Genomic DNA, 14,886 nt, shown 5'->3' on the forward strand with positions numbered 1-14,886 from the left:
CTTCTTCTGTACCAATACAATCGAGCTCCCACATGGTGATGAGATTGGCCTGATGTTCCCTTTGTGTAGTAGCTCCTAAATCTGCCTCTTGATCTCATCGTTCTCCAAAACAAAGCGTCAATAGATTGGTCGGTTGGGTAGCGGCGCGCCCGGGGTCAGATCGATGGAGTGCTTAACCTGACAATGTAGAGGTACCCCTGTAGGTGTGGTGAAAATATCCTTGTACTCCTCCACAACCTTATCCATTTTTTGTTGTTGTGCAAAGGAGCCCTGTTCGGAAGCCATGGCCACAACCTTCTTATTTCCCTAAGGGCGAATCATATAGAAAATACATTTCCTAGTCTGGGAAATTGTTATGAAACCAGCTCACAAAAAGATAGAAAAGAGAGATCCACGCCTTAGAATTCAGCCTCTTCGAGGGGGCAACCTCCTTTACATTACATAAATGAACAATTCTTGGATGATACAAATGAAAAGACCTACTTTCTATATATAGGAGTCTAAGGGCTCATAACATAATGAGAGCCTACATAACAATAATAATGTAAGGGCACAATAATAACAATAGTGGGATTCTATGGGGTGCCATAGTAACAATATGGGCATTACATGGGCACAACAATATAATAAGGGGTTCTACTAATAAAATAAGGGGTTATATTAATAATATAGGGACCTAACATGCCCCTCTCCTTCAAAAAGTGTTGTCCTCAACGCTTGAGCAGTTCTGGATACTTCTGCATAAAATTCTCATCCTCCCATGTGGAATCTTCAGCGGATAAGTTCTTCCACTTGATAAGATACTCTGAAATTGATCGATTTCGTAGCTGTCGAGTTCTTGTTTCTGTGACTGCTTCCGGTTCCAATATAATTTTTCCTTCCTCGTCAAGTTCTGGCAATATTGTTTGAATTGGGAGCTTGTCACCTATAACCTTCTTTAAACATGAAACATGGAAAACTGGGTGCAATCGAGAAGCTGCAGGAAGCTCCAATTTGTATGCCATAGTACCAATCTTTTCCAACACCTTGTACGGACCATAATACTTTGGTGATAATTTATTATCCTTCTTAGCTTGCTTTAGGGACATTTGCTTATATGGTTGTAGCCGTAGGAATACCCAATCACCTACATCAAAACTTCTTTCACTGCGATGTTGATCTGCCTGTTGTTTCATTCTATTTTGTGCCAACACGAGGTTATCCTTTAAGAGTTGGAGGACTTGTTGTTGATGTTCGATGTGATGTTCCACTGCCTGAACCTTAGAATTTTCTCTTAAATATGATGTGATGGATGGTGGTTGATACCCATAAAGTGCCATAAATGGGGTCATTTTTGTTGCTGTATGGAAGGAAGTGTTATACCACCATTCAGCCAGAGGCAACCATTTGACCCATTGTGTCTGTTTATCAGATACAAAGCAACGAAGATATCCTTCCAAACATTTGTTTACTATCTCAGTTTGCCCATCAGATTGAGGATGATAAGATGAGCTATGAGCTAACTGAGTACCAAGACAAGAAAATAATTCTGTCCAAAAATTTCCAGTGAAAATGGGATCTCTGTCACTTACAATAATCTTTGGGTTTCCATGTAGCTTTTGAACTGTTTCCATAAATGCAGTAGAAACTGTACTGGCTTTAAATGGATGTGATAATGCACAAAAGTGTGCATACTTGGTAAGTCTGTCAACTACCACCATGATGACACTCTTTCCCTCAGACTTGGGTAAACCTGTGATAAAATCCATTGAAACCTCCTCCCAACGTTGGCTTGGAATGGATAAAGGTTGTAATAGACCTGGTGTCTTAATTGTTTCAACTTTATTTTGTTGGCAAACCAAACATTCCGCCACAAACTTTTGAATATCTGATTTAAGGCCATCCCAAAAAAATTCCTTCTTAACCCTGTGGTAAGTTTTTAAAAATCCTGAGTGCCCTCCTAAGGGAGAAGTGTGCAATTCCATAAGAATCTTTTGTTTTAGCTGGGAATTCTTACAGAGGTATAAGCGATCTTTGTACCATAACGAATCATTTTGCCAGCTAAATGTATCAGAAGTACTGGAATCTTGTTGTAGCTTTCGAATAAGTGCCCACACTTCTTCGTCATTCTTCCATTCCTCCCTTGCTTCGTTTATCCAATCTGGTTGGATAATAGAAATGGCACACAACAATGCTTCCACATCCTCATCCTTTCTTGAGAGTGCATCTGCCACCACATTTTGCTTCCCTTTTTTGTAGATGATTTCAAAGTCATAACCCAACATCTTTGTGACCCACTTTTGTTGCTCTTCAGAGGATAATCTTTGTTCTAAAAAGTATTTAAGGCTATCATGATCCGTTTTTACCTTGAAGTGTCTTCCCATTAGGTAGGGTCGCCATTTCTTAAGTGCATGGAGTATTGCCAACATTTCCTTCTCATAAATAGCTTTGCTTAAAAACTTTCCCTTGATTGGACGACTTTCAAAAGCAATGGGTCTTTCATCTTGCATTAGAACAGCACCAATTCCATTTCCTGAAGCATCACATTCCACAATAAAGGTTTTTGTGAAGTCCGGTGTAGCTAAGACCGGTGCTTGGCACATTGCCTCTTTAAGATGTTCAAAGGCCTTTGTTGCTTCCGAAGTCCATGAAAATGAATCTTTCTTCAATAATGTTGTTAGAGGTGCTGCTATTCTCCCATAATTCTTAACAAACTTGCGATAATACCCTGTCAACCCAAGAAATCCTCGCAGATGCTTTATGGATGTGGGGATTTTCCATTCCTTAATGGCTTTAATTTTGCTAGGGTCTACCTTAACTCCTTCATGAGATACAATATGACCCAAATATTCCACCTCCTGGACTCCAAAGAAACATTTGGATCTTTTTGCATATAATTGTTTCTCCTCCAATAGTTGTAGCACCCTGTCAACATGTTCAACATGATCCTTCCAAGACTTGCTGTAGATTAGTATATCATCAAAAAATACTAACACAAATTTTCTAAGGAATGGTTTGAAAATTGAATTCATCAAACCTTGAAATGTTGAAGGTGCATTGGTAAGGCCAAAAGGCATGACCAAAAATTCATAATGACCCTCATGAGTTCTAAATGCTGTTTTCGGAATGTCTTCAATCTTCATTCTGATTTGATGATATCCCGAACGAAGATCCAACTTGGTGAAGTAAATTGATCCATGCAATTCATCCAGTAATTCATCAATAACAGGAATGGGGAACTTATCTTTAATAGTGAGCTTGTTGAGCTCCCTATAATCTGGACACATGCGCCATGATCCATCCTTCTTGTGCACCAATACTACTGGAGCTGAGAAAGAACTTTGACTCGGTTGAATTATACCAGCCTCTAGCATTTCTGCAACCATACGTTCAATTTCACTTTTTTGGACATAGGGATATCTGTACGGCCTGATGTTTGGAGGAACACTTCCTGGAATCAGATGAATAGCATGATCATGATCACGCATAGGTGGGAGACCTTTGGGAGTCTCAAATACCTTGGAATGATTGTCCAGGACTTTTTGGAGATCTGGAGAAATAGATGATTCCAATGTGGAAACATCTAGCGAACATAATTGTGCAATTACACCTCTTTGCTCCTTTTTTAGAAGCTTTGTCATGCCATTAGAGCTGATTATCTTTCCTGGTTTCCCTGCAATACCCCTTAATTCAACTTCCTTTCCTTCCACAGAAAATTTCATGAAAAGTTCTTGAAAATTAAAAGCTATTGTACCCAAGGATTGTAGCCATTGGACTCCTAGTACAACATCAGCACCTCCCATTGGAATGGAAAGCATTGGGCTAGTCAATACATATTCTCCCATGGATAGCTTGATATTATGGCACTTTCCAGAACAATTTATTGTTCCTCCATTTGCAATCATCACTTGACACTCTGGTGCTGGATATAGGAAGCAATTCAATTCTTTTGCTACCCTACAATGAATAAAATTGTGGGTGCTTCCTGAATCAATCAACACTATTACCTTTTTCTTCTTGATTTGTCCTTCTATCTTGATGGTTTGAGGAGTGGTAATTCCCGCCAATGCATTACAAGATATGGTCGGATTTATTTGTTCTTCATCTAGGCTTTGTTCCTGGAATATATCCTCTTCTTTTGACCTTTCTTGCTCCTTTTCTTCTTCCTCTTCACAATCTATGTAGAATAATTTCTTCTCAGCACACTTATGACCTTTTGTGTATTTGCTATCACAATTGTAACAAAGCCCTTTTGCTCTTTTTTCTTCCAATTGTTGTGGTGTCAACCTTGTAGGTTGTGGAAGACTATGGGCAACAACACTTCCGTCTTTATAGTTGTGAATGGTATGCTTCCTAGTTGCCATAATTTTGCTTTCCATTTTTCTTGCTAACCTGAATGCCTTCTCTAATGAATCAGGTTCCCAAAGGCGCACATCATGTTGGATATTATCCTTTAAAGACCCTATGAACACATCAATCCTATGCTCCTCTGGAATATCTTTTACCCTTATGTTCAATTTTTGGAACTCCTCAATGTGCTCCATTATTGAACCCTTTTGTTTGAGACTTATCAATTGGCTAAAAAAAGTGTTGCTTTTTGTATCCTCATAATGTGCTATCAATTCTTCCGTAAAAATTGCCCAAGTGATAAATTGTTTACGAGAACAAAGCCATTGATACCATACAAACTGATTTGGTTCCAAATATAAAGTTGCCATACGTACCTTTTGTGTGTTTTGCACATTATTGAGATCGAAGAATTGCTCCATCTGTAATATCCATGTGGCGGGATCCTTGCCATCAAACTTCCTCATATCGATTTTTGGAACATGGTGAGTCTTCGATCCAACATTAGAGTCTATGGAATCATGATTAACATTTCTTTTGTTCTCATCATGAGTTTCCTTTAGTACCCTTTCACCATTAGTGACGATTTCTTGTAGCAACTTATTCATATTTATCTTCAATTCGTCCATGTCTGTCTTCAAATCTATCTTCAAGTCATCCATCTTAGCTTCCACACCTTTCTTTAAACCATCCATCTTAGCTTCTACATCTTTCTTTAGACCATCCATCTTAGATTCTGTTCCCTTTTGTGCAAGGGACATTTGTTGCACTTGTTCTTGTAATTTTGATATATCATGTTGCATTTCTTCCTCTTCTTCATGAGTCATGCTAGAGCTTTCAGGTCCCTTACTAGGTGTTTGCATTTTCTTTCCTCGGGGCATCAGTTACCGATAATAATGCTTTACTATGCCCTTTGAATTCCTTCAAACCAAGCTTATGCAAAAATAAAAAATAAAAACTACACACCTTTTTTTTTACTTTGTAGAAGCCTGATATTGAATCTGATGTATCTCTGTAATTTCGGATCATCCAATTCTGAAATTTCTACCTGCAGTAGCCTTCTGCGTCCTCTTTCCAATGCCACAAGTCTGAGCCAAATTGGATTCTCCAAGGAAGAGTTATGTGAAATCTCCCACAGTGACTTGCTTTTAGACGGGTTCAGTAGAGCGAATTTGTACGACGTGCCACGAGTCACTTTTTCAACTTTTGAATCTGAAACACATATACAAGAAACTAAAGTTCGTCCTCTTTCTGTACCTCTTTACGAAATTTCAATCCGATCCTCAGAGAGAGAGTTATGACGATTTTCCCCAGGTCACCTGTTTTGAATGTAATTCAGGAGTCTGCAAAAAGGCCAACTTCCTCAGATCATATCTCCGAAAATATCGCGCGAAAAGCTCTGAAATTCCGAACCAAGGTTCAACGCCAATTCTTCTCAAATGGGTTTTTTTTTGCGACTTCTGAAACGTCACAGAAAAAAAGTTATAGCGAAAATGCCACGATGACCTGTTTGGAGCAGCGAAACCCTAGAATCCAAAGCTCTGATACCAAATGTTATGAAACCAGCTCACAAAAAGATAGAAAAGAGAGATCCACGCCTTAGAATTCAGCCTCTTCGAGGGGGCAACCTCCTTTACATTACATAAATGAACAATTCTTGGATGATACAAATGAAAAACCTCCTTTCTATATATAGGAGTCTAAGGGTCATAACATAATGAGAGCCTACATAACAATAATAATGTAAGGGCACAATAATAACAATAGTGGGCTTCTATGGGGTGCCATAGTAACAATATGGGCATTACATGGGTACATCAATATAATAAGTGGGTTCTACTAATAAAATAAGGGGTTATATTAATAATATAGGGGCCTAAAAGAAATGACCTTACTGCATTTCTTCACAGTGATCAAAGAGATGGTGGTAGGTGAGTCTACCTCTGGTATCCTGTAAAATTGATTTCCCAAATTAATAATCACAGGGCAAGGTCTAGACTCATATACAACATGCCACTTCCACTAGTACGATTGTCCTAATAATACATCACAAACTTCAAGAGGAGCCACATCACAAAGTACCACATCCATGAAGGGATTGATGTTGTTGGCAAGGTCGTCCTTGATGAAGCCACCTGATGGTGTACGACTGTGGATGGGCTATCGTCGGTAGGCCCAGCTGCGTCATGACCTTTGTTGAAATGATGTTCTTTTGGCTCACGCTTTCAACAATGAATTGGAGTGGAGAACCCTTCACCCACAGCAGTGAGTGGAAGAGGTGTTCTCCCTCCTCTGGATCTTGGTGGTGGCCATGGTGGCACTAGGCTTCACGTCAATGATTTTCTTCCCTTTGTCATTCCCCTTGTTGGTTTCTAACTTAGAGTCAGAACATGTGTCTGATTCGGAAGCCTTTAGCTCGGCCACTAGTGACTGCTTGGCCCGACACTCACTTTTGTTGTGAGTGGATCTCTTATGGAAGTCACACCATTTTCTTGTGTCCTTCTTTATCTTCGGGTTGTTGTTCTTTTCTTATGCCTTCAACAGTTTGTCCTGGTTCACCCTACCTTGGCTTTGACCTTTGCTCTGTGGTTTGGGGGTGCATTTTCCTTGCTTCGGATTCGCAGATCCAAAGTCTCACTTCTTCTGTTTAAACTTTTTCTCAATCTTGACAACGTATCGATATGCCGTACCGCGCAAAGAGATGTCCAGAAACTCCATCTCGTCCTGGATGTACTTATGCAGGTAGTCGCGGTACTTGAGTACCAAATGCCGCTCAGAATCCTTAATACCCAATTTTGGGTGGAGGGTTTAGAAAACTTTTGTAAACTCCGGCACATCCTCATGCCTTCCTATCATAGCGTGGTCCACTTTATGTATTTATCTTCATAGCTCCTCACAGGGTAATATTTTTCCTTGATGGCATACAGGAAAGAATCCCAAGTTGTTGTGGCTGAAAATAGTGAGGATTCCCTCTCGTCCCTTTGTTCCCAGTAGGTTTCCCAACAGTCCTTGACATGTGGGGTGGCTTTGAGAAGTGCAAAAGTAACCTTTTCCTGATTGGAAAAGTCACAGATTGAAAAATATCCTTCCAACAGATTCAACCATTTATCTATGGCGTCTGCATCTATTTGGCCCTCAAATATTGGAATGCCAAATTTAACATGTACCTTAAAAGGAGTGGCGCCTCCAGAGTGGTTGCGGGATGAGGATGTGTCGCCTACGGGTAGTCGTCGAAGGATCTGGGAAAAGTTATCCATCATTGTGTTCTTCTGTTGCCCGAGGGCTTCCTCGAGCAATATTTTGATAAGATCTCCTCTTTCTTTTCTTCCGCCATGGGAGGCCATCGAGGTTTGCGAGGCTAGTCTTGCATAGGTTCAACCATATTGAGCCCTTACTCCTTATATCTTGACCTTGTTGGGGACATGCAAAGAAAAACAAAGAAAGAGTTACTAGCATTATGGGGTATAATATACTTCGCAAAGCTACAACAAATTGATTCATTGAGTGTGTTTGGAGACTCAAGAGTCACTAAAGATGGGGATAATGAAAAAACCAATCTTGAAGTCCCTTCATTGTTCTATTGGCAACAGAGGACAAAAGCATTGGCTTCATCTTTCGGGTCAATTTATTTCTATCATATTTACAAGGAATCGAACTTTGAAGTGGAAAAGCTTTGAAAGAAAGGTATCAAGAATATGGAAGGCTTCTTATACTATGAAAAATACGAGGAGGAGGTCGTCATTGATAGAGAATAGATGTCTCTTTTTTCCATATAACAAAAATAGTACTTGTTGCATATCTACATGTTTCTTTGTGATTATTGTTTTGATGTCACATAGACATGGAAATGTTGTATTATGTGTTTGGTTCAACATACATGTTTTAGTTTTTGAATATGCAGTTATGGGCATTGATAATTAAAGACATATGTAAATAATTAAACAATTGTTTTTTTCTTTCTTGGAAAAAGAAGAAGAAAAGAGTTCATTTTCCCTCCTACAATTAAAAACAAAAAAGGAGTTAAGCATGAATTTAATTTCAGCTAATAATATTTCTATTTAGTTATCCAAAAGAAGAAGAAAAGAATTCATTTTCCCTCTTACAATTCAAAACAAAAAAAGGAGTTAAGCATGAATTTAATTTCAGCTAATAATATTTCTATTTAGTTATCCAATCTCTATAAAGAGAAATGTCACGATGAAGACTCCATTAGAAGGAAGCCCGATACTAAAGGAGTATAGTGGAAGTCTTTTTGTAGAAAATCATTTTTCAAGTCTAAGGTGCATCTTATGTCATCTTATGTATAAATTTTATATAAGAAGAACAAAATATCATATTTTTGCATTTAAAGATTTTGTGAAAATATTTTTTTATTAATTATGTTGATATATATCTTTATTTCGTAATAGAGTTTTTAGAATTTCTTTTTTGTAATAGAGCTTCTAGAATTTTAATTTAATTAACAATAATTATTATTAAGTGAATGGTAGGGATTTAACTTCCATAAAATATTTTATATTATTCTTAATAGTATACACAAATTGAAGAGTAGCTACATCTTTTTTCTTTTTTAATTAAATTTATTAATTAAAAAAATGTTTGAACAAGTGTCATATGAAATGAGTTATGATTTTTTTGATGTGTGGTATTGATAAACCATGGTATTGACCAATGGTATTCTAACAAAGACTATTTATAGATTAAGAATCTTCATGATAAAATAAGATGAGCCAAATCTAGATGATTTAAAAATCATTCTTACATTATATATATATATATATTATTTTAATCATTAATAACATTAATTTTTAAGATTTTTTTTAATTTTAATACTATAATAGAAATAACGATTTTTTCTTTCTTTTTTTTCAACTTTACATATAGTTGCGTCATCTAACATCAACATTTCATGTCGTAGCAGCTATTGGAACCGGGGTGAGGAGGTTATTATTAAACCCTTCCAACCACTCGGAATAACATCCATTGACCAAAGTTCATCCCTATCAACATCTACGGATCATTAATTTATAAAATTAAGCTAATTCTATTTTGTTCCACACATTTATCGCATTTCAAAACGGTAAATTCTTCTTCTCCTAATCAGTTTGTATTAAATTCTTTCTCCTCCTCGGCATTTTGTATATTAGCCTTTTAAATTTTTTTGAAAAGATTATCAAGTTTTAATATCGTTTGGAGTCCAAATGAAGGTGAACACCCTACCAGGTTATGAGGTTATATGATTTCATATAAAGCATTATCTAATGTATTTTAATTAAATTAGGTTGCTAAAAGCTTATTGTGGAACATTTTCTTTTATTCACTTTAAGCGTTTAAGATTAGGCGTTGGCTTTCTCTATTTGCCTGATTTCCTGCTTTTGTGAAGCCCATATCTGTGGTTCGATTTTTCTCCCGCAGAATTTCTTTCCAAAATCCTATTGCTTGTACCAGAATTGAAATTTTTCAGGGATTGAATTACAAACCGTGGATTTAGCCGCAGCGTCACATTATTTATTTTCCTGGTCGCATCAGAGCATTTGAGAAGAAAACCAAACCAATGATTCGGGTTTTCGAATCCTGGTTAAAAAATGAATATTAAAACCATTACAATCCCTCTGTTATTCTTACTTTTTATTTATAAAAAAATATGTTTAGTGGTTACAGATAATACAGAGGAGCTTCAGCTGATCGTTTTTAATTCTAATTACAAACACTCACGCGAGATTATTAATTTATGCACAAGAAAATCAGGAATGCAAGGCAATGGATGAGATTATTCCTTTTGAAATGACTGCTCCACCATAACACCTCTGCAAAACGCTCACCAATCTTTATTTATTCTTATTTCTCTGCATTATTTCCTTCTGTCTTTCCATACTCGCCCGACTGAATGGCAGCGCTCACTGCACTCAGACTCCTGTTAAATTTTCTTTCTCTTGGATCTTTGGCTTCCGCTCTGCCATTGTTAACACCAGCCGCGGCTTCTCTTGACTCTCTGTATTTTTCCAGCAGCCTGGGAAGTAAATACCACCATATGGAAGTACACACAACGGCTAAGAGTCTGCTTGAGAAGAGTACCAGGCATCCCATAATTATTATTAAAACCGATGAATTTATAGCCATATCATATCCTTCGCCGCTGCCTGTGGCTTCCCCTGTAATGCTTCCCTTTCTTTCCGCCAATGTACCAAGCATCTTAGGCTGGGAATTAGGCGTAGGATCATTCATTTCTGGGGCTGGAAGCTGTGGATACAAGGACGGTGAAGAAAGGGGATCGGATTCGATCCTCCGACGTTTGAAAAGGTGTTACCCTAGCTGGCATGAGAATTCACCTTATTGTTAGTGAGCGGTGGGAAGTAATATTTTTCGGATGAATATTTCTGAACAATATTTGTGTTATATAGCAGTCGCTGATCTAGAAATCAATAGATTTCAACCGGCGGAGGTCCGGGGATCGATTCGGCCGCTTCGTTTTACTGACCGATTCTTGTCATTTGGGCAGATCTATCGCTGGCGTCTGGCCTCCTCGGCCAGGGTTTTTTGAGACTGTCGGTTCATTTCGACTCGTCGGATGCAAACCAGCTACCTGCAGACAAAAATAGCAGAGAAACTCAACATTAGTCACAGATTCCTCCATATAAAAAAGGTTCATACCAGTAACTGCCGACATATGCTAAAAGACTTGCACAGGTGCTTACCGTTGGGAACCGAAGTGCCTTTGCGATTCGAACCCACGATAGGCGATCTAACTTTCTCACTGCAACCTCCTCTGCTCCTTCAGAAATCTGCTTTGGGGGTAATTCTTCGGTACAGACGCCTGATTCGCGTGACTTCAAATAAATATCGGTGTCGCGTGGCTTCATGGGAATCTCGGCATCGCGTGACTTGAACTTAATGTGTGTAGTATCGAATTCCAGTGGCATCTTCTTCTCGGTGGGCTGCCGCTAACTGGGCATTGCTTTCCCAATAGGTGAGGGAATCACAGGAATCAATTGGTCCCCTCGATAAATCCAAACAATGTTCACCGAACCTACAATGTAGTGCTGATCATCCAGAGCGATCTATTAAAGGTTCATCAATGTTCCCTGTGATTGACTGTGTGAGAGACAGATTGCAATATGAATGGTTCATCCACTTGAAAGTCTCCCATTCCTCCGCCAAAGAGCAAACAGCGGTTTAACGACCCATTTGCTTTCACGATTCTTTCCAAATTCCGAACCTCAATACAAACCGGGGGACCATTCTGTAAAGGAAACTTGAACATAATAAGTGTCATATCCATAGCAGGTAACTTGACGGTCTCACCCTATTGCTTTAGCATATAAAAATTTGCCATAAATCTTTATTCTAGCAATTGCATCGAGAGGTGCAAAGGAACGTAGCAATTGTATTGACAGGTGTAGAGGAACGCGGATAGGAGGAGGATCGGGGAATGTGGTAGTCAATAGTTCATATATTATTTTGTGGAATATCATGGAGTTGTGTAAAGAGGTGTAGATTGAATGATTATGATTAGTACACTACAAACTTAATAAATAGTTGAACACTTTATTTAGTGAGTTAAACTACCCGACATCAAATTGTGGAGCTTTGCTTTGAGGCAAACATTTAAGATAGTACTTGTAGGCAATATTTTCTGCCACTATGAGAACAAAAATGGACTTCAAACAAATTTGAAGTTTGTATAGAGTTAGACACATACATAAATTCAACACTTTTGCCGTGTTTCTATGTCAAAAGATTCATTTTTGGTTCCCTCATTGACAGTTTCCTTTCTTGGAGAAATACAGATTCCAGTTCTTATAAAGGTTGGATTCCTGTAAATCTCTTGGGATCTCACACCCCTTATGGTGCATCCACTGAAGAGGAAGAGTATTGCAATCAAAATTGGACTTCCTTCGGGCTTTATAATCCCCTCTAAGATGTCTATAAAGTAATCTGGGGGATTAACACAGTTTATAATCCCCTCTAAGATGTCCATAAAGTAATCTGGGGGATTAACACAGTTAGGGAATATAATGCCAAGGCTGGAAAAATATTCTTCAATTTCATCCACAGGTCCAAGATACATAGGCCATCCACCCTTAGGCAACAACACTAAATCAACAAACATCTTGAATAATCTAGAGCTGAAAAAATAAACCAAGCACAACCATTACATAAGTTATAAATGAAAAGGAACCATTCAAAAACTGGTATTCAACCAACCAAATTCCCAAATCAATAGTATTTAGTTTTGCAAGTAAAACACCAATTCAAGGGAATTTAACTCTATTGTAGATCTCAAGATAGTTCTAGGAATCTGATAGACATGATAAACAAGAGTCAAGTCATTTAAATTCTAAAATATTCCCAAAATCTACAATTGAAATAAAGATAACTTAAAAATAATATGCTTCAACAAATGAGTCATGCTTCTTTCATATTTTCTTTTTTGCTCATCTGAAGTGATGCAAGCAGAAACACATGCCAGGCATGACTAATATAAAACATTACCTTGGTTAATGAAGTACCACACATATGTTTACTCCTGCTAAAGCTTCTCGACGAAGGGTTTTTAAAAGCAACAATGAAAAAGTGTTGTCTAAACCAGATGTGGGTTCATCTAAGAACAGTAGGGACGGTTCCATTACTAGCTCAAGCCCAACATTTACATGTTTTCTCTGTCCTCTAGAGATCCCTCGCTTTTCCACTATACCTACTAATGGATCTCATACAGATTGCAACCCCAAAGCTTCAATGGCACGTTCGACAACTAAAACCGTGTCTTCTTTTGGCATGTTAACAGAAAGCCCTCATGCATCCCCAATTGTATCATGTCAGCCATAGAAAGTTATCAACCATGACAAAGATCAGATTTTATTTCATGAAAATGAAGCCAAAGCATACAAGAAAACATGCCAATTGCATTAAACTAAACTCTATGGCAGGCCCATCTATTTCCCATTTAAAAATTAAAAAAGGCTTAGAAAAAGAGTCACTTAAACCATGCTGCATATTTTCGTTTCTTTCTCTTCCATTTCATCTATTAATTGTAATGGAAAGTAGTCATAAGGCATGATGAAGGGAAAATATTAAGCATCATACAATAATTCATGATTGGCTTACTACTTTTTCATTATGTTCATTGAGTATCATTTTGTTATCATCCACTAAAAATGGAAACACAATGAGACAATAATTGAATTACTACATGATGCTTAACATTGCCATACTAAACAGTCACTGATAAATATAATAAGGGTTATGATCACAACCTAAATGTTTATTTGGCAAATGAATTCTCCCATTAGTGACTTCAACAATTAAGAAGAGTGAACTTTTCCCTTTTCTATTTCTCTGCCTCTCATAATTATATAAAAACCTGAAACAAAGGAACTTTCAACCAATTTCATAACAGTGAATCCATAGGCTTGAATGTATTTCTCATTAGCATGTGGATGACATGATGTTAGTGGATAACATCCTGCACAATATTAGGTTAGAACATTTAGTTGCTATTTTTTCTCATTCTCATTTTGTATTTGTCATACTGTAGTTGTAGAATATGCCATATACAAGGATTTTCACAACAGCTAATAAGTCTTGCATTAGAAACATCGTAGTTCCTGTTGCATTGTTATAAACCTTATTGAGAATTAGTATCTGTATCTTGAATAAGATCATGTTTCTTTGGAGTAATTTTTTCCTCGTACTTTAAAACAATTTTCTTCAGTGGACTTATTTATTGAAAATGAAATTAACTCAAACAGATTACAGAAAAACACACATAAAAACCAGACACCAAAGAATGGTGGAAAAGTCTTCAACCTCAGGTATTCTGTCTCACATTTTCATTATTCAAATAATTGAATATAGTGTTACAAATAAATAGATGAGAGATAGTGTTCTCAAGATAGTGCGTGCTATCTTAGACACTTTTGGTTGAGATAATTTCTCTTTTGGTTGAGATAATTTCTCACCAGACACACACCAATATAGGAGTTACCTAAACTAACTCCTATCTTAGAGGAACAACCCAAGAGTTAGGCACAAATTCCTAACTTGGAATATTTAATTAATTTATTTATTTTTGGATTTATTATTGTTTTATGAGAGAGGCTAACATTCCCCCCTTCAATGATAAATCCAAAATAAGAATGAGGAACCATCTTCCAAGTTCTCATGTTGATCCTCAAAAACATTGCCTGAAAAAACCGCCAAAACTGGATGCTGGAAAAAACTCAAATCTGAAGAGAACATGAATCAGCTGCATGCTTGATTCATCTCTGAATGTCGCTTGACAACTCCATCACGTGCCAAGCTGCAAAAGGATCCAACTGTCCTTTGTTTGAAAACAGCATCCGGTGTCCACTGACACAATTTTGATGAACGCCCACTGGCGTATTTGCTGATGATGATTGCCCACTGGCTGATGATGTTGAAAAACAACTCAATGTTGCTTTTGCTATGATGAAAGCTGCTCACTGCTGCTTTATTGTTGGTCGCCCACTGGCGAATTTACTGATGTTCGCTGTTGATGAAAAATGCCCACTGGCTGATGAAGATGCCCACTGGCTGCTT

At 37.6% G+C, this 14,886-nt stretch overlaps 1 protein-coding gene and 1 pseudogene across 1 annotated transcript; both read right to left on the minus strand.

Annotated features, from left to right (window-relative positions):
• Window positions 1-10,065: 10,065 nt before the first annotated feature.
• Window positions 10,066-14,886, minus strand: part of LOC149232709 (uncharacterized) — a 173,252-nt pseudogene continuing 168,431 nt past the window's right edge.
• LOC149232710 (uncharacterized) lies at window positions 10,389-11,396 on the minus strand. The gene is made up of 2 exons (XM_089376552.1): window positions 11,022-11,396; window positions 10,389-10,909 (listed from the first exon to the last, which is right to left on the minus strand). Exons 1-2 carry the CDS (start codon window positions 11,244-11,246, stop codon window positions 10,814-10,816), a joined length of 321 nt encoding a protein of 106 aa, XP_089232678.1. The 5' UTR covers window positions 11,247-11,396; the 3' UTR covers window positions 10,389-10,813.

Source organism: Pinus tabuliformis, chromosome J, assembly GCF_031772625.1.
Source record: "Pinus tabuliformis cultivar Carrire ecotype Pingquan chromosome J, CPIR1, whole genome shotgun sequence".
NCBI classification, from domain to species: domain Eukaryota; kingdom Viridiplantae; phylum Streptophyta; class Pinopsida; order Pinales; family Pinaceae; genus Pinus; species Pinus tabuliformis.

Excerpts from the sequence above, each read along its gene's own strand:
- LOC149232710 (XM_089376552.1), bottom strand. The coding sequence starts at position 11,246 with ATGCCACTGGAATTCGATACTACACACATTAAGTTCAAGTCACGCGAT. Across the intron at positions 10,910-11,021 it reads AGGCACTTCGGTTCCCAACG|GTAGCTGGTTTGCATCCGAC; the intron begins GTAAGCACCTGT and ends TTTTGTCTGCAG.